The 27,554-nt window shown below is 40.1% G+C and overlaps 1 protein-coding gene across 6 annotated transcripts in view; it reads right to left on the reverse strand.

Moving 5' to 3' along the window:
* Positions 1-27,554, reverse strand: part of TBL1X (transducin beta like 1 X-linked) — a 204,740-nt gene that overhangs the window by 33,025 nt on the left and 144,161 nt on the right. For all 6 annotated transcript variants that reach the window (XM_075522606.1, XM_075522581.1, XM_075522590.1 and 3 more), the window contains 3 exons: positions 23,091-23,198; positions 4,601-4,746; positions 1,596-1,845 (listed from right to left, as the gene is read on the reverse strand). In XM_075522606.1, coding sequence (XP_075378721.1) covers positions 1,596-1,845; positions 4,601-4,746; positions 23,091-23,148 — 454 coding nt within the window. In that variant the 5' untranslated portion in view covers positions 23,149-23,198. The remainder of the gene's footprint in view (positions 1-1,595; positions 1,846-4,600; positions 4,747-23,090; positions 23,199-27,554) is intronic.

Raw genomic sequence — 27,554 nt, forward strand, 5'->3', positions numbered from 1 at the left:
ACAGGAAGACATTCCCCCAAAATTTTCACAAATCAGCTGAAGGAAAGTGTCAACAAACAACATGTCAGCATTTGATACACTTAAAAGTGCTTTCGTTTCTGTTTACGCGCCTTCACATATGAAATAAGTTCAATTTCAAAACAAAGGGTCAGTCAGAAGTAAAACATAAATCCATAGTCTAAAAAGAGATTAGTATTTTCAAACTTTTCAGAACATTTTTAGAATTGCTTTCTCAAATGAAAAATGTAATTTAAATAATTGCCATTTTATTGGGGGAAACTATCCCATCTGACTGGAATTCTCTGAAGAAAAACCTGGTTTGAAAGCATTTTTCTCACTCACCCACAGAGGAATCTATTTAGATCAAAGAGAAGATGGAGACTGATAAAGGTATGTACGCTGCAGAACAAATAAAATCTGTTGCATGACTACAGTCCTGACCTGCTACTTGTCTAAGCCAAAGAGTTGTTTGGGCTTCCTACAAAACCTGCCATGCACGTTCCTCTAGAATTTTCTCAGAAGACAATCAGGTATTAAGGTCTCATTTCAGAAGTTATCCAGTGCCCTAACACGGTTTGCACACAGAAATCAGAACCATTAATCATATCTGCCCCACAATGTTAGCACAGTCGTCAAGATCTAGTTACACAAGCAGGTATGTCCACTCCTTGTTTCATATGTCTGAGTTTAGATGTCTAAGATACAAGCGCAGTCTTCTGCCATCGCCAATAAACAAAGGTGAATTCAGACCTCTTGTGAACTGACTGTTCCACAGACTAAGGAAATCTTGGGAAGGTAGGACCTTCAATTAGATATCTGCAGTGGACCATATGACTAAGCATGTACTATTAAATAAAAAGGCAAGGAACTCTTTCCTCTCTGCCTTCAAGACAGGTTGGCTGCATCCAAGCTGTCTGCTGGGAATGGTCCTTGGCACATGTCACTCCCTCTCCTGTGCTTGGCAATGCTGTTCAAGAATGGATAGCTGGTATAGTCCAAACTGGGCCAAGGACCGTGCCAATAAGGCTATGGATGATCCTGTGCTTGGCCATGTTGTACAAGAATGGATAGCTGGTATAGGCCAGACTGTGCCAAGGACCATGCCAAGGCTCTGGATGATCATAGGATAGTTAGTGCTCAAGGCTATGCTTTGGCCATGCTTCATTTACACAGATATGGCTTGTAGGTCCCAGCCTCTCAACCCATCTCCCTCCTAGCCTGGCCAAAATGACCAACTGGGGCTACAGCTTGTTCCAACTTTTATCAAATATCTAAAAGCACCTATAAAGCTGATAATATTAATGAAGTCTGGGTAGCCTGCCCCAAGGAGAGAGCATACAGTTCCACTTCTTGATACTGTTTTCAACTTGCAATTCTGAAGATACCTGAAGTTTCTGGATTCTGAGAGGACACCAGTAAAACACAGCACTGTGATGTGAAACGTGATTTTTACTCAGCAGCCTTTCTAGAAATACCCCGCCCTCCTGAAATGATTCCCCTGAGTTCTACTGCCTTGCAGACACCAACTAAGTACAAGAATATTATTGAAACTCAAATTGCCCAGGAGTGGCAAGCAGCTGCATGGGTTGGCTTACTTATTGCATGTGCCCCGTTCTCCTCTCCATTCACAGTGGCTTCTCCGTTCTTTGGTGTGTTCTGCTGGGAAACAGCAGTCGTCGTTGCTCCCGCTGTTGCTGCCGTTGCTGCTGCTGCTGCCGCTGCACTGGCTTGCTGCTGAGCTAGTTTCTCTCTGAATGCTTGCTGCCGGGTCTGAACAACATCAGGCATCACTGCGTCTATCAGAGACAGTGATTCTATTGGCCTGCCGTCAAATACTGTACCATCCTGCAGGGAAAACGAGCAGAAGTGAAACTGCAAATTTAGGATCTTCACCATTGAGGTTGGCAAAGAGGTAATGATATAAAGAACCAAAACTAGGTTGCGTGAAGATGCTGCACTTTGACTTAACCAACAGCGCCACGTTACTACGGACCGTCTCTCTCTCAGATCCATGATGGATCTGTTCCATCACGTTCCATGATGTACTCATGTTCCACTTAGAAACCTGTTCGGTGAATAAGTAATTTATTGGAATTTTATAGAAAATTCAGGCATATAAACTCTTTACAGATTCAAAAAAATTATGCTGTGGAAAAAAAATGTCTGACTGGTGACAGAAAGTTTCTCTTTGTTTTGTATTTGGAAAAAAATTGAGTCATGGCTAAAGCTATGACAAAGGCAAATAGACTTTGGCTGAATTGTTTGTCTTCCTCCATTTGCAGAGGCATAGGAATGGAAGCAGCTTATGAATAATGAACCTCAGCCAAAACAAGATATATGCACAAATTCAGTGGTTACTTACATGGCGTTCATCAGGCCAGCACCATTAGTTGTAGCTGATTGTACAGGACTGCTTTACCATTATTTTTCCTTTATTCTGCTAGTTTTATTCATAATAGTTATGCCTTTCATTTCGATTTCTGTAAATAAGGCTTCAGGTTTAACAACCAATTGAGTTAACCTTTAAGGGCTATTTTTTAAGACAATACAGATTCAGGTCAACAACTGCTATATCTACTCAGCTTTGCTTCACTTTCACTTTCCTATTATCTTAAATATAGGAAAAAGGTTTTAGTAGCCTCCGTAAAGTGCCATTTTACTGATCTTCTGCAAACTCCCTTTAATTCTTTGAAATAATCAAGACCAAGCAGTGAAAGATTTGTGTTTGAGGAATAGCAGATAAGATTAGGATATGGATAGATGAAGTAGCTGGGAAACAATATAATTTTCAATAGATAACAATAACTAATAAAGAGAAATATTCGTTTGGCTGACTAGTATGCTTCTGTTGGACTAGTCATTGAATTATCCTTTACAATTACAATATTATGATAATACATATTTGTTTCCTCATGGGGAAGAAAAAGGAGGAAAGAGTCATTAGAGAAGAAAAATATAAGCTCTCTTTCTCCTCAACATTTTTAATGTAAATGTCTCTACCGACATTTATTTGAATCCTGGCTCAAATCCTTGCTACACAATAAAAAAAGTGTTTGCCAATGGATTTTGGCATCTTACATTTTTAACTGTAAAACTGCTCACTGGACTATTTCCATAGTCGTTTCACAGACCACAAACAATATTTAAATTTTAAACACATTAGTTTACAGACTCACTGATTACTTGCTGCTCTTAAGTAGTACACATAGAGAAGTAACACAGAGAGAAGCATATACATAGCCCTTACTGGTGTTCAGACATAGTAAGAATGGCCTTTGCTTTGCTGTAATGTACTTAACAGTACGTATTTGAACAAAATCAAACCACAATGAGAGCAACATAAATCTTAACGGTGACAACACACGTATTTTTAGATTATTCTCTCAGCTGAGGCCAATTCTGAAGCTGGATGCACAGGAGCAGACCCCTACAGCTGTCATACGACCTGAACTGATAGGTGCTGTTCATGGCTGAAAGTTTCTAACTGTGTAGCTCCAATTTCAGGCACAGGGCAAAATGTTAAGTAGCAGCAAATTGGGACAGATTCCTAACACTGGTTTGTTATTATAACTGCATCAAAGTGCAGCTTGGCATGAATGTCAAATGTCATTGCCCCAATTAAAAAAAAGACACATACACAACTTTTAAACACGGTATCAAGTCATAAAAAGAAAACCCCACAGAATGTTAGTGATAAAAACAAATAGGTTTCCAAACTACATATTGCAAACAACACAACCTTTTCTCTATCTTATATTCCTTTGTTCTCACCCATGCTGTTCCCATGCTACATTTAGCTACAGAGGAAAAAGCAATAGCTTTTTATCTATTAATATTTATTACAGATCTCTGTCGATTACGAATATCTCTGATAAATATTTTGTAGTGCAGTACTTGCTTATCTGTCATGCTTCACTCCCTCTTGAAGCATCATGCCTTTAAGGTTGGCAGGGCAAAAATGCTGGCTTTTCCCATATCCCCTCTTTGTTTCCCCTGGCAGTTCAAGGAGAACAGAGACACTTTGTGGCTGCTCATACAATTCCCACAGACAACCAGTGCCCCAGCCAGGGTCAGAATTTACACACAACCGTTTCGCCATGTATGTGAGAAGGATGATGCCTGGTCTTACATGATCTGAGCCAAAGTGACTGAAATCAGAGGGAATCTCCCCAGCGACCTCCATGGATTTTTGATTGGGTTTCTCATGGCTTGTACACAGTGCTGCCTGCTAGCAGGTGTCAGTGAAGTTTTAACCCACATTGCAGGCTTTTCCTGCCAAATTCTGCTATGACCTTGAAAACGCAAGACTGTAAACAGTGACGCATTTTCTTGTTTGCTGCGAGAATCTGTGCACCCTGGATTTGTTGACTGGGGTAGAGAAAACACCATAAAATCCATTTAAGCAGTGCAAAGAAGGCCTCAATGCCACAGCTAAAAATTGAAATACATTTCTACCTCGGAGCTTTTCAGCTCTCTGCTGGGGGTGGGGCAAAGTACGAGGAACAAAATGAAACCAGATGAACGGAAGCCGTGGAGCAGTGGCTTGCGTCTCCGGGCTGTTGGGACGGCCAGCGGTGCGAGCGGTGGCGGGGGTACTTACTTCGTTGATGCTGATCTCAGCCTCCACATACTGGAGCCCCTTCTGGAGGATGGAGATGAGTGCGGCAGGTGGCACTAGTGTTCCGTTGATGTTGGACTGGCTGATGTGGCTCTCGATACCGAAGGTGAAGGCCGAGTGGGAGAAACCTGAGAGCAGGAAAAGGAAGCCATGACATGAAATCTAAATGCACCAGCCAGATACACCTTCACGGTCTAAAAATAATTCTGCTCTGAGATCTGAGAGACGCTGCTGCGTAAGCAGAAGGACGCGGGTTGGCTGCACGGAGCCAGGGAGGTTAACCAGAGCCATCCTGACCACCCTGCCACCGCCCCTGCCCATCCCCCTCCCCTGCACGTATAGGGGAAGCCGTATAGAAATGGAAATGCACGCAGAGAAAAATAACCAGAGAACTGCACTAACTGAAAACAAAACCAAACACATAAAAAAAATAGGAATTGCCATAAGGGCAAGTCCAGCTAAAAAAAGTGCCTCAAGTCTTCGTTTCCCTTGCTGCATTTTAGTGTGGGTGTTTTCTGAAGACAAATACTTAAATCCCTATCAGCGCGCAAGTCATATAAAAGCAAGCCATAGATGCAGCTGACACAGGGGAGCCATCGCCTTATACCAGGGAGGAGATTTCAAATCCTCTGCTCATTTATTGCTGAGTACAATATGACGTGCAGAGCATTGCCATTTAAACGTGAAACAACAGAAAGGCTGCTCCCGTAAACCCGTTTTCTGAAAGTGAACAGTAATAGCAAAAGTAATTAATAGGGATCTGCCAAACAGCAGACGACAAGCCAGTGGCGGCCCGGCCTTTAAGCAGAATTCTTTCTCTTCCCCATTTCATTTTTGTCCTAGAAGTAAGGGCTAATGAAGGTGACAGCACTGAAAATTAAAGAATTTTGCTGGACACATTTTAAAGAAAGAGCTGTGCCTTAAACACTGGCTGGAGCTGCTGAAAACTGTTGCTGGGTATGAAGGCGAGCGCTGCAGAGTGACTGTACGTAGGGGCAGATGCGGGAGGGGGAAGGGGGAACAGGATGTAGATATAACTGTAGAAACCCATTTATCACCACACTGTCTCCAGAGCATTAATCTAACATTAAAAGCCTTGGGGAAACTACCCATGCACTGTCTCAAACAGGAAGAGCCCTCGCAGTCTCCACCGACTAGACAAGAAAGAAGAAAAAAAAAAAAAAAAAAGAAGAAAAAGAAAGCCGCTCTCAAATGAAAATACTTCCGTTAAATATAGCTGTGCCTCTTCCCCTTGTCAACAGTAGTTTCATTTATAGTTTTGTCCGTTAAGGGATTTCCCCCATATCACTGCAATGTCCAATTGTGTGTGGGCTGGAGGACAGGATTTTGGGCTCGCTCCACAGTAATGCTTTCTCTCTCTCACTCAAATTGTTTTCAAGATCCTTTTTGCAGCTAGCTCAATTATGATTGTAGATAGATAGCAAAAACAAGCTGAGAAACAGAATGCCTCCCACATTTGAAACCGAGGTATGTATTTCTCTGTGATTCTCTCCCCCTACACATTTTATTTTGCCACTGTTTTTCTCCTCTTCCTGGTAACAGCCTCTATCCTCTCCTTTCCCGACCCTATCTTCCCTTCATGGCACTCCCCCAGTTTTGGGGGATGCTTTGGATATTTTTTAGGCAGTGGCAGGTCCACCTATGAGCAGAATTACGTAGGATTACAAGGCATAAAAATAAAGCACAGCAAAAAACACCTGAAAAACTGCAGTATCATTTCTCTAACCCTTGGTCCAATTCTTATCCTGTATTGCTCTTTATGTCCTGGTCTAGTTTATGAGCTGCTGGACCTCCTGCTGCATCCAAAATAGACTGTAAGATCTGCAGGCCAGTGCTTTTACCTTGTTATTGGTTTTGTATGACACCTAAGCACGTTACTGGGCACCAAAATGAGGAAGAAATCAAGCACTGAGCATACACAGCCCATGTCTGAGAGATCGAGGGCTTGATCACTGAATACTGTATATACACTATGTATATATAAATACATGTCATGCAACTAACCAGAATTAGAGAATCAGATCCCACTTAATTTATGTGTATTTAAATTAATCAACAACAACAACAACAATAACAATACCTTCTTGAAAAGGAATGGACTTTAAAATGCATGATGGATAAATCAGCAAATCTACTCAAGAATGGAGAAGAACGAGATAATTAAGCCGTTGTCCAGAAGCACTGAAGTTGACTGCTAAAAAAGGCAGCAGCTAGTTTGTGAGTTGGCAGCTCAGAAAATTGTAACATGGTCTCTGGTTCAATCAAAAGCTGGATGGCATAAAAATGGCAATCAACAAACATCAACGGAAAATGTAAAAGAGAGGAAAATCATTACTGTGGATCTACAGCAGGCTTAATTTTAACTATGACTTTGTACCTCCCATTATTGCATTTGGTATCCTGCAGACTTTTTAGTTGGCTGCTGGTGTACATCAAGCCCCATCTTTGCCAGCAGACAGATGACCGTGGCACACAGCTAACCTCTTGTCCACAAGGTTGTGGACAACCACAGCTATCCTCTTGTCCTGGGTTGCCACATCCCCAAAGAGCAACACGTCTCACCTGGCTGCACGTGAGAGAAGGAACTTCTTCTAGCACAAACCCCAGCTGTGTTACTGCAAGGAATCTTGTTATTTTACTGTTTCTCTGGATGCTAAGAAACTATTACCAAAGCACCTGATAGATGACAAAACACAAAACTCCTGGCTACTTTGTCACTGAAGAGCAATCTCATCCGCATCTCCAGCAGTTGTAACAAACTTTTCTAAAATCTTATCTGATAAGATCCAAATACTGAAAATCAACAGAGTGAAACTGCTTAAGTGGGCGCTGCTGGACATTGCGTTCCTCACCCCTCTTGGAAAAATCTCCCCATACAATTGTAATTAAAAGAAAACCAAACACAACAGAAACAACTCAACCAGACCACCAACCCATAGCTAATTACCTCATGATTTCTTGTACTACCGTAGCATTTACATCAGGCTCATATGAAAGTAGACTGGTTTAAAAGTAACACACACAGCTAACAAAATCCTCAATGAAGCTGTACCAACGTCAGGCTTCTGATAACGCTGAAAAATCACTTGAGCTTTGCTTTTATAGTTACCAGATGTCATCAGTTCTCTTTGGGGCTCTGCGTGTGAGTACACTGAATTACAGAGCAATGTTGCAGCTCTATAGTTCAGTCTTACAAAAAGGTGATTTCTATTAAACAAAGGCAAGTTTTTTTAAATGTCAGCTTGTGTTACAAATGTTAACTTGGCCCTCCTTCTGAAGTTCATGAAACCACACTGGGGAACGCAAAGCCAAGAGACGAGCACCGCCCCCCTCCAGTGACTCTCTGCAGGCTGTCAAGGCAGTTGGGGAGCGAGAGCAGAGACAGAAGGTGCTGCGCAAGTGGGGATCTGAAGAAAGGATGCGGTAGCGATGAACGTGAAATCACAATAGACCCAAACTCAAAATGCTGTAGTAGCAGTGAAACAAATGGAAGTTGCAAATCTGTGTCCATATGCGTTATTTCTCACAAATTCTGTCATTTCAGTGACTGTAATAATCGTTCCATAAAACAACAACTTCTATTCAAATAGCACCAATAAATGAACCTTAATGCACTAAACCCTTCGAGGATACATGCAATGAGACTATGAGCTTTTAAGGTTAAAGACATGAACACAAAGGGCAGAAGGGGAGAGAGCATGGCCACACACTGAACCGGTTTTGTCACTTGTGCCGTTGACGTGACCAGTGCCCCAAACGGCACCTTTCAGCAGACTTGAGAGAATTTCTTCCAGGATTTTTCTACCTCAAAAAAGACGGGAAAACATAAACTGTCAAACTATGTACAATCGGTAAATACATTATCACACATGAAAAAAAAAATCCAAATGAACAGTGCAGAAGTTGTTACGATCACCTTAAAGGGAGGTGACCCATCAACTGTGGCGTAGTTGGTCTTAGACGATTTTACAGAGCAAAAAAGCATAGCAGATATAATGAATGCAGAAAAAATGACTTAAATGCCCCCCAACCCAAAAATCGTTATGCAAGTGGTTTTGACTTAAAACTGAGTAAAATTGCTCATCGAGAGATTCCCACACTTTTTTTTACTGACAGTGATAACAGGTCCTGGTTCCGTGCTGTATCTTTTCCGACACCGAGGTGTCTATATACTGTCAGTGGTACATACACAGCTATTTGGGAATTCTTGCCCTAGGCAGTGCCAAAAAATGCATACATAGGGCTGTGTTTTGCAAAATTTCACTGATAGATTTCACTGTAACTGCAAAAATGGAGATGATAGAGATTTTCTTCCCGTTGCTGCTCCTTTTTCAGTTAAAAATGGCCTCCCCTTAAAGCAAGATTTGTCATTGATCATAATATGACTAGGTTTTATTTAATCATAGAATCATAGAATCATTTAGGTTGGAAGACCTTCAAGATCATCAAGTCCAACCATTAACCTAGCACTGCCAAATCCACCACTAAACAATGTCCCTAAGCACCACATCTACACGTCTTTTCAACACCTCCAGGGATGGGGACTCAACCACTTCTCTGGGCAGCCTGTTCCAGTACTTGATAACCCTTTCGGTGAAGAAATTTTTCCTAATATCCAATCTAAACCTCCCCTGGCCTAGGAAATGAGGTCATTTCCTCTCATCCTATCACTTGCTACTTGGAAGAAGAGACCGACCCCCACCTCACTACAACCTCCTTTCAGGCAGTTGTAGAGAGCAATAAGGTCTCCCCTCAGCCTCCGCTTCTCCAGGCTAAACAACCCCAGTTCCCTCAGCCGCTCCTCATAAGACTTGCTCTCCAGACCCTTCACCAGCTTCGTTGCCCTTCTCTGGACATGCTCCAGCACCTCCATATCTCTCTTGTAGTGAGGGGCCCAGAACTGAACACAGCATTCGAGGTGCGGCCTCACCAGTGCCCAGTACAGGGGCGCGATCACTTCCCTAGTCCTGCTGGCCACACTATTCCTGATACAAGCCAGGATGCTGTTGGCCTTCTTGGCCACCTGGGCACGTTGTTGGTTCATGTTCAGCTGGCTGTCGACCAACACCCCCAGGTCCTTTTCTGCCGGGCAGCTTTCCAGCCACTCTTCCCCAAGCCTGTAGCGTTGCATGGGGTTGTTGTGGCCCAAGTGCAGGACCCAGCACTTGGCCTTGTTGAATCTCATACAACTGGCCTTGGCCCATCGATCCAGCCTGTCCAGGTCCCTCTGCAAAGCCTTCCTACCCTCCAGCAGATCAACACTCCCGCACAACTTGGTGTCATCTGCAACTTACTGAGGGCGCACCCGATTCCCTCGTCCAGATCACTGATAAAGATATTAACATAATGCTGCTCTGTGTGTGCTCATTTGATCTGCAGGCTATGTATTTTTAATTGTTTGTAATATGCCTGGCTCACAGCAGAAATGCCTGTCAAATGCAGGCATAGGAAAGGGCACTGGGCAGCCACACAGCCTGGGGAATGCCTTGTCTTCTCCAGAGATGTGTCTCCCCTCTCCCGGGAGTGAAGGATTCTTCCTTTTAGGCAGACAGCTGGGGTGCTGCCGAGTATTCCCTGCGCTAGCTCATCTGGCAATCACAGATCCAGCTAACTGACGTTCACTAAGTGCTCCTTTCATTTCCCAGTCCCTTTAGCACCATAAAAAGCAGTCTTGTTTAAATTGCAATCTTAAATTGTAACAGCTACAGCACCTACTGCTGCGTTTGTACAGGTGAGGGGAATGACAAAGAGGGTCTGTGGAAGCAATGACTTCTGAAGTGTTCCAGTCTTCGCCGCTTACTCAGGAGTTACCTCGGGGATGCCTTGATTAGCAATAGTTAAGCAATCCGTTGAATACTGCAAGTTTTCTCTTTGTGAACTAACTGGACTTAGTTTTCTCTGGTAAATCTAACTAGTATACTGTTCAAATAATTTAAAAAAAAAAACAGATGTGTCTAAGTTATTTGCAAATTACTCAGTTTAATTATTCGTACTATAAGTTTCTTCACTGAAAATTTGTTACTGTAGAATGAAACAGAGAATAAAGAACTATGAAATTCAAATTGCCTTTCACACACATCTCAGGCATCTTTATGACCAACAGCCTCTATCCCAACACCGAGTACAAGTAACAACCCATTCCTACAAATCTTTGTATAAACTAATGCCCAGTGTGGCCCTCTGTCCTGGAAAATAGTGAGATTTCATATGGAGTTCTGTGCCATTTCCTTTAATAAATTTTCCTATTTCTTTACCTCAAGCAGTCCAGACTGAGGTTTTCAAATCCAGGGATCTTAGGTTCAATTTCCAGAAATCACTAAATTAGTGATGTTATTACCTCAGTAGAAAGAGAGAAAAAAAAATGAGGAGGCATAAACTATCTGACAACCCCTTCTTTTTCTGTAACAATGTAACCATCGCCAGGTGGAAATAATCCACACTTCTTATTTCATTGATTTCTCTGACATTGTGTTGTCTTTCTTTTTGGAAATTCCCAATACTAGCTCTTCCATTCCTCATCTCTAAAGTAACATATTGTTCTCTTCGAAAATATCTGGCAGGTACAGGATACCAAAATGAGCAAGGTTTTAGAAATGATTAAAAATTCTGGCTCGGCAGAACCAACCTGCAACTGCTATAACGGGATCCACTGGCAACCTCAAGTTTTCTGGCTGCAGGAGTGTCTGTTTTCTTAAGGTAGTATTGTACCTGGCACTACTGCCGAGACTTTGATGTAAAATTCATGCAGGAATGGAAGGCACGTAGAGCTGACTGCAGCTGTACTGGCTGCAGGGAAAAAAAGATGGTTGTGAGGAGGTAAAGGAAAGTCATCTTTATGACCATAAATGGGTATACGGGCAAAAATCCTGGGAGATTTAGACACATCAAGTAGAAACATTCTACAGCGTAATGAGTCAAAAGAAAATCACACGCAGGAGGAAGATGTCCCCACACAGTCCCGTCAGCAGCTTTACCGTGTTACCAAACCCAAGTAACTCCGAAGCTGCCCGCACAGCTGCTTGCCAAAGAAACCAGATGCAACCAGTGGAAAAACATCTTCCCAAGTTTGATGTCTGGGCCTCGGGAGTGCCATCTAAGCAGGAAGGCAAGAAGGGAAGAGTGGTGCAATGTGGTGATCTGAAATAAATTAAAGCCCCACCACTGCAGTTTAAAAAATTTCCACTAAAGAAGAGTGAACTAGGACCATTAGCAAAATAATTTGTTCCAAATACTAATGAAGTACAAACAGCACAGTTAACACTAAATCAAGACCTCTGTAGGTCTAGATTTACCAGTGTAGAGAAGCAAGGGACACGTATCACTAAGGGCATATCTGAATGCAATTTCTGCTGCAAAGCCAGAAGCAAACAGTTTAACTTAGAACAACCGTATTTTCTTGATCCTGGGCCTAACACACGCTAATCTAGCTCCTGAGGAAAATGACAGAATTTCTTGCCCATTGCCCAAGAGAATACAATGATGTTCACTGTACTTGACTGCAGCTGCCATTTTAGAGTCTAGTATTTCCCCTCCTATGTGATGCGCTGAGTGAGAACTGAAAACGTAACATGGATCCCCATCCTTGCTTCTCCTTACATTTCTGTCTAAATGTAATTATGTACCCATAAAGTATCGCCATAAAGCCCTAGTGTATATATGCAGAGGTTTCACAAAACGGACACCGGTTTCTCGGAAAGACGTTCGGTTGCAGTTAATAAAGAGTCTGGTGCCTCAACCACTGATAAGATTCTACAAATAGTTAAAAAAAAAGGTGGGCAAAAATCCTACACCGCGTTTTGTTTATTATTCACAGCAGCCTGAGATTCTTCTCCTAGCTGAGCTTTTTCTTTCTCTGTAATACATCCTAGAGTGCCTCTCTGGTTTTGGCAGTGTCTGCTTATTTTTGAAGACTTACCTTCACAATTACATAAAGGGCTTAACAAGGACACACATTAGCAATTTAAAATAAGAACTGCAGTTGAAGTATATTTTTAGAAAAATCAGCTGAACAATAGGGCTTGTACATTTGTTTCAAGATTAGGATTGCTGAACGATTAAAATTATTTCCAGAACCCTGGGAAATGTGTCCTGTATTACAGGCTCTTTCACAGTCCCTGGGAAATATAAAGAAAAGATCCCTAGCTGTAGCTTGTGTCTGTTGCCAAAAATCATAGTATGCCTGGTTACCCGAAGTTTTGTAGAAGTGATTATTCACTAATATTAAATGTTACACTCTTTTTTCTTGGATATCTGACCTGTTCACCTTCTGCCAAGAATTCAGAGTAAATGTCTGCTACCCAAAATTATTTTATTATGTGCCAAAGAATTTTTTTGGCAGGTTTTTTTTTCTTTTTCATGCAGGAAAATATGTTGGAAAAGATTAATACAACTTGGAAATGATCTTTTGATGAGCAGTACTTGGCACTCACTGTTTAAGACTTTCTGAGGGCTGCAAATTAACAAAAAGAGAAATACGATACAGACAGAAAACAGAACACGAGCAATGGAAAGAGGAACTTAAAAAAAATCTTTTGAAAACAAGGTCTGAAATAATCCCCTTTTTCACTCACTCTGTGTAAATTAGACTGACAATTGTGAATAAATGCCAACGTAGATCTAGCAATTTAATGCCACTACGGGCAAGGTTTGAAATAACTTACAAAGGCCACAGCAATAAAAAAGAAAATCTTTTCCTTCTAAATTAATGGGATGCTGTTATCTTTTAGCCCTGTCCGTGCAACTAAATATCCAAAGAGACGTGCATCGTTTTAAGGATCACATTTATAGAAGAGACTTTCACAGTCATACATACTTCACTTTTTTTCCCGTAAGCTATGTTCTTCTATCAGTTCTAATATACACCTATAAGCGGTGGCAAGTAGGACACCACAGCTGACACTCAGTGGGCATTCAGGAACTTCAGCACCAGGATGGTTTCTGCTGATGGTGACCTCAAATGGAGTCCTCACGCTGATTAGGCTGATTAGGCGTGAGGAGGGGTGATTTGTAACTGCCATAGCTGTGCAGGCAGAAAGTCCCCAGCGTGCAGGTTATTAGCAAAACTTGCAAAGCTGCAAGATACAGCTTCTTTCATTGGGCCTGAAGAATCATAAAGAAGAGCAGTAAATTGATAAATGTGTAGCATTTCACTGTTTTTACTAGCAAAGCCATCTTGACCTATAGATACCTGCCTTTCACCCAACATCTTATTTTCTTAATACCCCTATAATACTGCATTTATGCAAGCTTTAAAGAACAGGATGTGAAGTGACAGAACCAAAATCCATGCTATGGAATAAATTTGCAAAGGTGTCATTGTTTATGTTTGTGTAGCTTAAAAATCACCGTGTTTGCTCAGTGTCTGAGATCCAACGCTGTACGGCAACTTTCAGGCCAAAGAAAAATTAAAATAGCCAAGTTTAGAAAACTGTGAAGAGACCTAGAAGGAAATACCAAGTAAGCAGGGTTTTGCAAATGGCAAAAGAACAAGAGACTCAGTGTATTTTTTTCCCTTCACAGGAACTCAGAAAATTCTGCACCAAGTATTGCTTTTCTTACATGGCATTTATATTGCTGTTGTTATGCAACAAGGGTAAAAGACAGAGAAAGATGTTTTCAAAAGGACCTCTTGAACTGCACCACAAAACATTTGAAACTATCGTTTATACGTATGTGTATAAAGTAGACATCTGGTCACAAAACTCTGTGCATATAAACGCACATAAAAATGGCCCTCATTCAGCTTATTACATTCTTTTGAAAATACAACCAGAACAAAGTATGACAAAACCAATAACTTCTGTAGCTGTAAAAATATTTTTTCCTCTCCATTGTGGAATTTGGATTTTGGGAAGCTGACCGTCAAATACTGCTAGTATGTATTCACTGCTCTATGAAAAAAGTGCACAACGTGGTTTTGACTCATACTTCAGATTCAGAGGTGCTGTTGGCTTAGAAACCAATTTTCTTATCTTCAAAGGAAGCTGGGAAAAGTATTTACCTTTAACCTATCAGCTTCATCCTTCCTGAGGTCTATAGCTTTGATAAGTTTAAAAAAATTAGTTTTGGAACTGTAGCCCAATAAAGCTTGTTGTCTTCTAATGCTGACCCTGATTTTCTTAAAATGTACTTAGTATTTGCAAGGAGAATAAATGATTACTAGCAGAGAGAAACTGTGCATAACAACACAGTTCTTATTTGAGAAATGGATTTGTCTTTTCAGCAGTCATAGATCCTCCAGCTATGAAGTATAATTTCAAATTCAGTCAGTCTCACTGTTTCTGGAATCATACAGTCACTTCCCCCCTCGTTTAAGAGAAATACAGAAAGTAGAGGAGAGATTAAAGAAAAGAAGGAGCAGCATAAAACCCCTTATATACCCTTTTGATAGGACACTATTTTTGCTACATACATATTATGCTGGGGGGGGTGTATATATATTATGTTACATTATATGCAATATATGTAGTTACAGATGGTTTCTCATTAGATAGGAATGTTCATTCTGGGGAAACTTTTAGGAAACATTTTTATTTAAACCAGAATTTTTTTGGTCAAATTTCTCAAGTGTTCTTATCCAAAAGTCACTTTAACAAGTATTTCACTCCTAGAACAACACCGTGGCTTTATTCATCTCAAATAATTCATGAAAGGTCACAAATGTTGGTTCTATATCCAACTTCCAGTATATCAGAGATTTGGATCATAAACTTAAGTAATTTTATTTTAATTGAGTAGGCTGGCCCTGAAGAGGATAACACGTCATATAAATAGGGCTGCATGCCCACAAATCAGATCTGTGCTAAACCATGAGAATTAAAAATGGATTTGGTATTGCTCCAAAGCCTATCCATTGTACAGCTGAAAAGGTGAAAGAAACCCTGCCTTCAATCTTAACATCAGTTCCTGAATAATACAGGTAGCATCTCGTTCATACTGCATTTAGACGTATATATTCACCTACATATATTCACCTATAAATTCACAAATAGTACTTTGAAATGATAGAAAAACAATGTTCAATAGTGTCTGAGCACAGCTGTAATAGTCTTTCCTCAGAGGATTTCAATACATTTTAGGACTAAAACCTTTTACCATCTGCTGTGAGGTACTGTACATAGTATTAACCTCACTTTCAAACAGGAATATTGAAGCACAAAAATTTTAAAGCCAGGTTTGAACACCCATTTTTTACATATTTCCTTAAAGAGTGTATTGTTTTATTTACTCAGTAATACCTGTTCAGCACCCAGTTACACTAGCACAAAAGTAACTGCAAATAGATGCTAAGCAAATACACAAGCGTCTTTATATCAGTGGAGCTGAGTTTGGTCTATGAACTACAGTTACTCTATACCGCAGGCAGAATACATGTGGCCCAAGAACCAGTGATAACACACATGCAGACACAAATAATGCAGCCACAGATTGTTACTGAAACAACACTAAAATGTGTGTTTTATCTTTGGCTGACAGGATGTCATTTCAAGGATGTGTTTTTCCCTCAGCAAACAAAAGGTCTCCATCCTTACTATGAGAGCACAGCTATGTACACAGCTTCAAGAGCATTCCAGTGACTATCGTGTTTAACAGCACCTTTTTGTAGAGGTTCTTGAAAAGATCTTTGAGGCTCCCCAGTTTTCAGCAGGAGGCTGGACTAGTTAAACGTGAGCCAGCAATGTGCTCTTGCAGCAAGGAAAGCCAACAGCATCCTGAGCTGCGCTACGAAAAGCGTTGCCAGCAGGTCAATGGAGGGGATCCTTGTCCTCTACTCAGCCCTGGTGAGACACACCTAGAGTACTGTGTCCAGTTCTGGGCTTCCCAGTACAAGAGAGACAGGGACATACTGGAGTGAATCCAGTGAAAAGACCATGAAAGACGATCACTGGCCTGGAGCATTTGGCACACAAGGAGAGGCTGAGAGAGCTGGGACTGCTCAGCCTGGAGAAGGCTCACGGGGGACCTTAGGGACCATGTGCATAAATACCTGAGGGGGGTGCAAACAGGACAAAGCCAGGCTCTTCTCAGCGGTGCCCAGTGATAGGACAAGGGGCAATGGGCACAAACTGAAACACATGTGAAATGCGACTGAAACAAAATAAAACACTTCTTTTAATGGGAGAGTGGTCGAGTATTGGAACAGGTTGCCCAGGGAAGTTGTGGACTCTCCATTCTTGGGAGATGTTCAAAACCCGACTGGACACAGCCCTGAGCAACCTGCTGCAGCTGACCCTGCTGTGAGCAGGGGAGTTGGACTAGATGATCTCCAAAGGTCCCTGCCAACCTGAACTATTCTCTGATTCTGTCATCTCCTGAGATAACATCCAGCCTGAACTCTCCTATGATCCTAATGAGCCAGATTGGAAGAAAACATAAAAAAAGCAAAAGAAAAATCATTATCCACTGACTGTACTATCAGTGCACACTATTGTTTTTACTGTCACGCTGGACAAGTACCTTTATTGACCAAATGATTAATTCTTCTCATGAATTATTCTTCAAGGTGTAGATTTTAATAATTTAAGCAAAACCCATGCACTGTACATTCCCCTTCTACCTAGCAGCAGCCTTCCTACGCAAAGGAAGCAGTTACCTCTGAAGCAAATTTAGCTGACCTATATATGCCAATATTTTATGCTATGCTTAATCTGAATTATTTTCAACAGACACTTTTTTCATCTGTGACTCGGGAACTCTGTGCCATACACAGTTGTTCAAAATACTCTAAATGTACCTCAAATGCAGAAAAAATACAGGCTTCAGAGAAAAATTACACAGGCTTATGTAAGTAAACATCGTTGTATAAGGCACAAATTCAAAACAACAGAATATTGATCTTCAGTCATTCCCTATTGCCTGAGACCTTACCCAAGCAAATTGCGACATTTATATTATCTGTAAAATTTCTCTGTTAAAAAAGAGAATGAGTCATAAAGAACATATTTTCCTTCAAATTTTGTTCCCTCCTTTTGAAAAAATTGTAAATGATATTGGAAAAATTGTAATTGAGTACTATTCCAACTACTAGGATCCAGCTGGACAACATCACAATGATGAAATCCCAGAAGTTTCAGAATATCCCTATTTTGGATTATCTCATAATTTGCAAAGGCAGAATGAGAGTAAGATGCCCTGGATGTGGTTAACAGGAAAGGCCTACATTTGCACATGCCTAACTCTACAAAGGATTTTGTGCTGTGATTCACAGAAACGCTTCATGCTCTATGTGCCCTCGAGCCTATGCTTAAAACATGAGAGAAAATCTTATCTTTTAGGAAAAGACGGAAAATCTGTCAATTATGAACCAAACAGACCAACACGCTGCTGTCATCCTGAATCTACAGATGGAAAACAACTACGTTATTAGCTGCCTTAATTTGTATGGTTGGGAAGAAAACAAATGACAATTCTAAAGTATAATGGTAAATTGTCCCAAGCCAGCAGCTAAAAATTTCATTGACATCTTTTTAGCAAAAGCATCCAGCTAGTGTTTTTATTGTCTTGGACACGGTACGGATTGTACCCTGAGGAACAGTTTATCAAGTGTATGTAATAAAACATGGAAAAATTCAAACTGAATAGTAAAAGTATGAGCAAAAATGGAAATTGTTACACAACCTTAACTCTAACAAGTCATTGCCAGACATCCACTACAATAAATGCCCTGCTAGAGAGCAGTATAAGCCACAGACAGCTGGGGAGCTGATTTTCAGATAAAGATTCTATACTGCAACACGCGTGTAAGTGCTAGAAAAGGAACACAATTAAATCAATCAATGCATCAAAAATACCAAATTTGCAAAAGCTTTAATAACTGAATTGACATGTTGGGCTGCGTAGGGAAGGTAATTTATGGTAGCATTTGGACCTATGATTAGGATTTGTCACTCACAACAGATGGCAGCATATTTTAGAGTAAAAGGTATGTGAGAGATTTGATTTCCCTTGGTTTTGCCATCCTCCCCCTGCTGTCCCCTTTCAATTTTCCTTGGAATCCTTATTACTCCCATTGCACTGTACTGCTCTGACCTTCATTCCAGAAGACAAATAATTATCTGTTTCTCTTTCGGGCAAAGCACAATGGGAAAACTCTATAGTCTTAATTCTATATAGTTTTGTAGAAACACAGCTCTTCACTCTGAAGAAAACCAACAGAAGGACTATGTCAGCAGTAAAGATGGCTGCTAGCAAAAGTATGCTTCTCAGGAGTTTGAAGAGGTGCAAAGCTGAATCAACATAATTTGGATGCCAGAACTGGGGCTTCTTTGGTAAAGCTTGTTTCACTTTTGTCAATGCACCTGCTTTGTTGGTATAACTACGTCCACCACAGGAGTATTCTGTGTGCTCCTGTCTCCACAGTGGTAGTACACTCATAGTGTAGACATAACCTAAGCCTGATTTTAGTAACTGAGGCCAACATTTTCACTTAAAGGTAGTCTTTAAATCAAGACACCTACGAATAAATATAACCTGACTTTTAGAAGTTTGATTCCTGAGACGAACAAAGTTTAGAAGTACTCAGCACTTTTAGGAACTGGGCCACTTCAAACTGTGCATGAAAAAGCCAATATTCAAAAAGGAGCAAAGTGAACATTGTGGGACTTGGCTTTTGCATAGGAAGTAACAACCTTAAATTGAAACTAAACACTTGATTTCTTTATACCTCAAGAAGGGGGGCATTCATGGTCCTCCAGTGGAAGTCACAACACCTAGCCACCTTAGTGGTGGAATTCCTATGCCATCAACCCATGGAGCCTAAATGGAAATTATGCCTGACCGCTTTATTTTTCTGGGCACAGATAAGCCCTGAGACAGTCACCTATGTGAAGAGGCAATTATTTACTTACTTATTTTAATACAGCTAAGCAATTAGAGCCTTAACTTGTCCAAGTCCTGTCTTGTACTGGAGGGATTTGACTGCACTGCCCCTGGACCAGGCATCTTCTCCAGCCTGCTTCTCCAGCAGCAGGCAACTCAAAGCAGTCCCCCCAGCTGTATTTTTTTCTGTCACACCACATGATCAGTCAGTGTAACTCATCAAGTGCCACAACCTACCATTTCATTCCATCTGCAAATGTACTCGAGAATGATTTTATATTTCTCTCCAGGTAGCTGATAAAACTATTGAGCAGTATTACGCCAAGAACAGATTCCTCTGAGTTCCCAGTAGAAGCAACCTTTGAGATGAATATTCCCCAACTTTAATCACTTTTCAAGATGTTTCTGTTAGCCGGTTTTTAATCCATTTGGTAACCCTGGATTACACTGATTTTACACACTGTTATTTAATTTTGTTTTAAACCACAGTGTCAACAAGACTAAGTAAATGTCGTAAAGTAGTCTAAGTGTATTCTTGTCAGCACAGCTATCTCTGTCAACTTCATTTGTGATCTTGGAAAAAGCAGTATCAAGTTTGTTTGACAAGATCTATTATCCATAAAAACTTGCTGGCTGGCATTAGCCATGATGTCATCTCTTCATTTTTTTGTTGGAGGTATCTAGTTTCAACCTTCCAGTGATTTTGCTTGACCTATAGTTACCTGGACCATCTTGTTTAACCTTTAAAAATTCTGGCACAACATTTGCTTTTTCCAGTTCACTGGAACTCCCCTTGGTATGCCAAGATTTGTTAAAAAGCAACAATAAAGGTTTAGACAGTTCAACTCTATTAATACTCTCCTGTGCAAGTTTTCTAGTCTGACAGAGAATTAAGGAGGAAATATAATAATGAATTTCTCTTCTAACTTAAATTTTAGAAGAGCTGAACTTCTATTAGAATGACCTGACAGCATTTTCATAATGAAGTGTAAAGTACCCATCAGTATCTTTGCTATAATGTTTCAAATAATCTCAAGTGCTTCTGTGCCTTGCAGCCACAAAATACTTGAAATATTATAGGGACAGTTTGCTTTTTATATAGTTGTTCTGACATACATATTTCCTTTTGTTGTTTCTCTCTTCCTCCCACCATTTGCCTACATTTTATGGGAAAGCCTAGAAGTTTTACAGGATAAGATTAAAGGACAGATACCTGAAAAAAACCCTGAACTTTTGTATGGTCTTGTAAGCAACCTTTATGGCTGTGTTTGATATAATTTTTAGAAGTTTTGGGTTCAGCTAATGTTAATAACTAATCAATGTAATAACCTTGTTTTCGGCAAACTCCTTAAACTGTAGGGGTTTGAACTTAAACCATATTTAAACACTAGCCCTCTAAATTTGGCATGCATTATTTCTGAAGCTATTGATTAAACATCTTTCATCTGCTGTCGCATCTTATGGCATTTATACTAGCAGGTGGAAAGCCAAGACGCTGTATAACAATATCTGTCTTATTACCCTATTCTATCTGAAAATACAGATATAAAAATTTCTTTGGAAAAAACAATGACAGTATGAAAGAAGATTCAAACTAAATGTAAGAAGCTTTTTAAATAGATTAGTGGATTCATCATTGGTTATAGCTCTTATTTGCTGAATGGAATTACTAGCAAACTGTCAGGTATATCTACTAAATCAACACCGAGCATCTAGATTTCAATATGCTTAGCTTGAAGCATATTTGAATATTTCTTCAAATATTTAACCTCAACTTCTACTCTCTTATACGGTAAAATACAACAGAACAGTGGAAATACATTGTTTTTGTGAATGCCTTTAGTATGCGTGGATTAAGTAAGAAAAACATTTGGCCCTTTACATAAGAAGATAAGAGCAGTACAACTTGCAATTAATATGAAAATTTATATGTGAAGTTCTCCCTAAAATGGCAAAAGTGACTGCTTGCTTGTGGGAGGTGGGTTACCTAGAAGAACTTTTTCCTGACATTTGGCTGATACCACCATTCTTGATTGACTTTGTAAAGCCTCCTTCTGAATCATTACACAACACTAACCCACCTACTGATCTATCAAGAGGAACAAAAAAGGCTGTTTTTCTTTTTTCACATCAGGAAAAGTTACTGTATTAATAAACTGTTATGTAGAATCTCCTACAATACAAATATAACAACATAAAACAATTTCAGGATTCTTTAGGCTTCAATTATGTCCATCTGCACACCGCTCTAATGTTCAAAAGCCCTTTCCAGTGTGGTACCCAATAGCTTATTTTTAAAAATAAACTTTGTCTGGATGAAATTTTAGTTGGATAGGTCCTACCTTTCTTTCATCTGATTGCATGCTGGAACTAAACTATTTTTTTATAAGCTCCATTATTAGAGAGAAGAATAAAATGTGAGAAAACAGGTACTAACACAGGGCACAACTGGACTCTGAAAGAACTGTTTTAAAAAACCAAATCCTGAAAAAGTATTATAAGTCTTCTTCTCGATTTCAGTGGAGATTCCTTGCACAGGGATTTGGGTTCCTTGGGACTGAAACAGTCTTGGAAGTAGAAGAAACAAATCAAAATAATGTATCTAATGAATGCTACTTATAGTGACCAACAGAAGCAGGCTAACCCAGGATCTTCTACCTGCTGCGATTTTGGTCCCCTGTCCAAGACATCTCTCAAGTCTGGAGGGCTTATTCTAAAACTAGCTTCAAGTCTTCTGACAGAAGACATGCATTTTTCACAGATTTGTTTTGTTTTGTTTTGTCTCAGCATATGAAACGCCAAATATGTTTAGTCAATTCTACCTTTACCATCGCAGAACATAGGGCCAGTACCAACTAAACTGGGATCCTAGCTATAAAATCTTTACCAATGTTTCTCACCTCCCCTATCATCTCTGCACTAACAGAACATTTTCCATTAGTGAAGAGAAATTCTACTTCTTGCAGTCAAAGAGTGGAATCAAGACTATGAAAACAAAATAGACTAAATTTAAGTTTCAATTTTTTTTTTTGAAGGAAAGATGAAGCTTTCCTTCTAAAAGGAAAAGCCCTGTAAAGACATTATTTTCCGATATGAAAACAGACAGAGGTGGAAATGATACTACGACAGAGCCACACTGACACTTGCGCAGCTCGGTTTACATACATAATTACCCTAATGAAATTCTAAAACATCAGACGCTTGCACCCAAATTTCTGTTTACAGCCAATATAAACCCAATTTAGACAACCCCTCTTTACTTAATAAGTATCTGACAGAACTATTTCAAGTAGCTAAGAAAAAAAGATACAAAATCCATGTGCTTTGTGCCTGTGCTGCCAAAACCTACTTTGGCTGAGATGATATAACGCTACAAAAACATTTGTTAACATAATGTTATTTATTTCCTTGTTTTGCCTAACTGCAATGTTTACTTTGTACCTGCGTATGTTTGTACTTTTATTGTGTTCAAGATCACCATTTCAAAGAAACATGGGTTTGTGCAAGAAATGTTTAGTCTGAGTTTATCAGTCTGAAACACTCAACGCAACATTCCTAAAGCAACACCATGCAAAAAGCCAATTTTCCCATTTCAGCTATGACCTGAAGTTGTGAGGAAAGACAGGAAATTTACCCGATTCCTGGAGATAGCGATACACCAAGAAATTCACTTCGTCACTGGTTATGCTCATCTTAGCCCAACCTCAATATGATGAGGTTTACGAGAAGTGTGATCCACGCTCTGTTCAAAGGGAAAGAAAAGAACAGGTTTTGTTTTATCTTGATTTAATATGAAATTTGTTATCAGAATAGAGGTGGGAATTCTTAAGGTATTTAAAGATCTCATATAATTATCAGAGCTTTTACATCCCAATGCGAGGCACCCCTTAAATACTGTGAATCAAATACTCAAGCTGTACTGTACCTTTTATTATAGTTAAAGAGCAGTATTTAACATGTATGAGAGAGTCAAAGGGGGCATTTTAAATCTTGGAAGCCTTTGCAAATGTCAACTCTTTTACTTCTGTGGCTTTACTACAGATTCTTTGGACACTCCTTTTTACTGTGTGAGCATTTTCTTTTCAGAACTGCTGGCAGTTACAGTCACGTATAACACATCAAATCATAACCTTTTGCAGCCCCAAATTTGTAATCTAGTTTTCTGTCCAGTAGTTCATCCACTGAAAAGACAGATTCTTTCCTTACAAAACCATGTTACACAGAGAACTTAAATAAAGTTCCCATAAAATAGAAACAAATCTAAATTTAAGATGAGATTACAGATTTTATTACTGGGGGGTGGGGGGAGGCACGGGGAGAGAGGGGGAGAGAGAGAGAAAAAGAGAGAGAACACCATATACCTTGTGCCAAGAAGGAATACAAATATCCTGGCATTATATAAAGTTATAATGTTATAATGTCTCTGCTGATTAATGGTGAGCAAGAATTAAACTTCAATTATTCACTTAAGTAATCGTAACCTTTAGGATGACAGTTTTACATTACTATTTTGGGCATACACTCTGATGATAAAAACATTGTTTTTTAGATGATAAATTTGTTTTGAACATTTTCCATTAAATCTTGATGATTCATTTCTGTTTGGGAATCTGACTTAAGTAGTTCGGTTTGAAAAGCCGTAAGTACTTCTCAGACATAAACTTTGCAGCTTTGTCAGCCACACCATACCTATAACTAATCATGTAAAGATTTGGACGCAGAAGCACACGCTACGCTCTCGTCGCGTGTTACAAATGAAGGACCGTAGGCGTGTGCCGTTTGTTTCAATTTCCCGTATGTCTCTTCTTGGCAAGCAGAAAGGTCTTTGTTCATCGAAAACCTCTTCAGTAATTCCTGTTGCCTAAAGTAGCACCTGCTACTGCAGGCAATGCTGATCGACTACAAGTTTCCCCTGCTGATGATTTAAACCAGCAGGTCACCCATGACTGTAACAGATGTCTCTGCATATTTATGTAAATGGAGGTCTTTCGAACCCTGGTAAGCCTCCTGGGCTGCTATATTTCATCAATGGCTCGGATGCTGGTTTTCCGTAAGAAACCATTGCTTGCCAGTTTGGGAGACATGTTCCTCAAGTATTCCAGTCTTTATTATTACAGTTTGCACTTCGTGAAGAACAAGAAGAAACAAAATATTGAAAACCATGCAGTCTCGGCGGGGAGAATTTCATCCACTTTGGAAAGGATGATCGCTTTCTGCTAAGATTCTGGATGAGGACAACATCAGCTATATCCAACATCCAGTTCTGTCACACATGCCACGTATCACCCTGGGAAGTCGTTTGGTCTCTTTTCTCCTCAATCCCTCGTCTTTAAAATGGGCTCAAATCTCTCTGCCACAGGATCACGAGACTGGAAGCACCAGTAGCTATAAGGGCTTTAAGTTACCAAGGTTGGCGTCTGTGGGCAGTGAAAGCACCCCTTTCAGTATAGCTTTATACATACTTCTTCAGATAAACAGACTTGGTTCTGAATAATTAATAAATCCCTCTGCCCCTTTTTGCATAATCATCACCATACAATGAAGAACAAGACAGACATTCACGGCAACAGTTCAAGCCATTTTCATCCCTGTCTGAGTACTTAAAATACATCCGTATCGCTGCTATGGCCATGATAACAATAAATCAAGAAACTTTGATAGCTGTGGGTTTAAAAAAAACACCCATAACACTTCTAAAAGCATTTTAAAAATAGCAGTTTCAGTATTTAGTGGTAGGAAAGTTGGTAAAGATGAAATCTCTTACAAAAATTCAGTTTCAGCAATGACGTACTTTGTGGTAAAATGAACTTTATTTAAAAAAAAAAATCAAGAAACTACAAATACCATTTCTGGATGCATCTTGCTAATTTAAGATATTAACATGGTATTTCCCACATACAGAGGGTTGCTTTGGGAAAGGGAAGGGAAGGGAAGGGAAGAGAAGGGAGGAGTGTTGTTTTTTGTTTTTCTAAAGATGACTTTTCTTAAATGAATTAAAACCAGAGAAAATCAGCCTGACTGCAAAATAAATAGTCTGACAGCTCCAGAAAAAACTCCACAGCAGCAACCTTTGTATCAGAATCCCAAGCACATCGAGTAGCTGGCTTTACAATGCATTTTCCCTGAAGTCAGTCAACAGGAATTACTTTGACATATGTGTCGGATCATATCTTTATACACATTGTTACCATGCCATAAATAACCAGATGATCCCCACTCATACATTTAAGGTTTCTTCCCTCCCACAGATGCCAGTGCAGCAATCAGATACACAACTGTAAAGCTTTTACCCGTCCAAAACGATACACAGATCTTGGCTTTGTCCCAGAGAAATCTAGTCATTAGAAATCTGGCTGAGCCATGAAAGGACATACCCAATTTCATTAACACTCTTTTTGATTTCCTTCTTCTCCGCAGATAAACACCCCAAATAAAAGAGGCTACAGAAGACATGGTAGGGAGGAGAGGAACGTACTTATCTTTTGTGTATCTCCAAGTCTGATTCATAAGGAACAAACAACTAGCCTCCCCCTCAATACAATTTTTTTTAATGTAGAAATGCAAACTTCTGTAGAAAATCACAGAAACTTTTAGCTATCATTGTGATAGATTTATTTCTGCTAATTGATGGTCTCCTTTTGTTACTGGAGATCGGTATTACCTAGATTGATAGATTTTTAAAAGAAATAAATTACAGCTTATAAACAATGCTGATATGCCTTTGGAGACATTTCACATTTAAACCAGCAATAACATCTTAATTCTTCACAATGTCAAGAGGATTTACAAAAAGCATTCAAACATGTGTTTGAGCTTTCTTTACTTGCAACACTTTCTCCTGCAGCCAAGTACACATAACAGAAAGTTCTATTTACTTCAACTTCGCCTTAAAAATTTGGGTTGTGATCCTGCAGATATTTGAGAATGTCCAAACATGTGAGCTGAGCCCACTAAGACTTCCCAAAGTATAATGGATCCCAAACATTCAAACCCCACCAGTGGATGGGTTGTCAAGATCATGCAAAATTAAATTTAACACTTATTTTAAATAAACACTCAACTCTCAGTTCTGCCAGGATAGGTTTGCAGAAATGCTTCCCATACAGAGTTAAAAAGCTGGGTTATTAGCTCAGATGTGCTACCGTTGTGCTTCTAGGGCTGCTTGGCTTTTCCTGAACTAAGTTGTTCAGCTGGAGTTGAGCTGGCTCCAGTGAAGCTAATGCTGCAGCACACTCCCCTGTGCTCTGGGCAACCAGGGCAGCTTATTTCCTGGAGTATACCACCAGACCCGATTTGGCTCTGTGCACCGACATACCACTGTTCTCAAATTAAACCTTCCTGGAGCACTGGGAATCTTGCTAATGGGCCATGCAAGTAGCTCTGGAGGAGGCAGCCTCGTGTACAGCTATGGTTCAGCACAGCGCTCGCCAGGTTGACCAAGAATAGTTTATTTACATCCCATCCCCTTACTCAAGGATTGCTCTTCCTTTGTCCGGCCTATTTCAGCACTGTTGCCATAAATAAGGGAGATCTGGCTGAAGAATCAAGGGAAAACAACTTTTTCTACTTTGAAAAAGCATCTAGAGACACAACCCCTCTGCCTCTCTTCTAAATCATGCTCACAAGGTCCTCCAGGGCCGTGTCCTGCCCTCCAGGCTAACCCCGGGGCAGGGGATGGCCAAGGCTATTTCAGGAAAGGAGTTTACAGTTGCTACTTGAAGCAGCATTGCCATCCACAGGGACTGGGAGTTACCAGTCAATCTTCCCCTCAGGAAGGCGGAAACAGGCCAGACATTTAGGGAAAACACCCAAACTAAAACCTAAACCTGAAACCTAAATAGGAAGCTGGGCACTTCCCATTTCTGCATCCAGCCCTGCTGACAGAAATTCATCAGATGGCTAGTCTGGCCCTCCTCTTACCCCCTGAAGAAATCTGCAAGCTCCAGTCTACTTTATTAAATCATATTAAATAATTAAACCATATTCAGTATGCTTTAAGTGAGTGCTGAGCAATTGTCAGCTTCTTGGGAGGATTTTTTGGGGGTCATTATTGTTAAATAAACACCCTTCCCTCAAAAAAAAACCCCAAACCCACAAA

Source organism: Mycteria americana, chromosome 1 (assembly GCF_035582795.1).
Source record: "Mycteria americana isolate JAX WOST 10 ecotype Jacksonville Zoo and Gardens chromosome 1, USCA_MyAme_1.0, whole genome shotgun sequence".
Lineage (NCBI taxonomy): Eukaryota > Metazoa > Chordata > Aves > Ciconiiformes > Ciconiidae > Mycteria > Mycteria americana.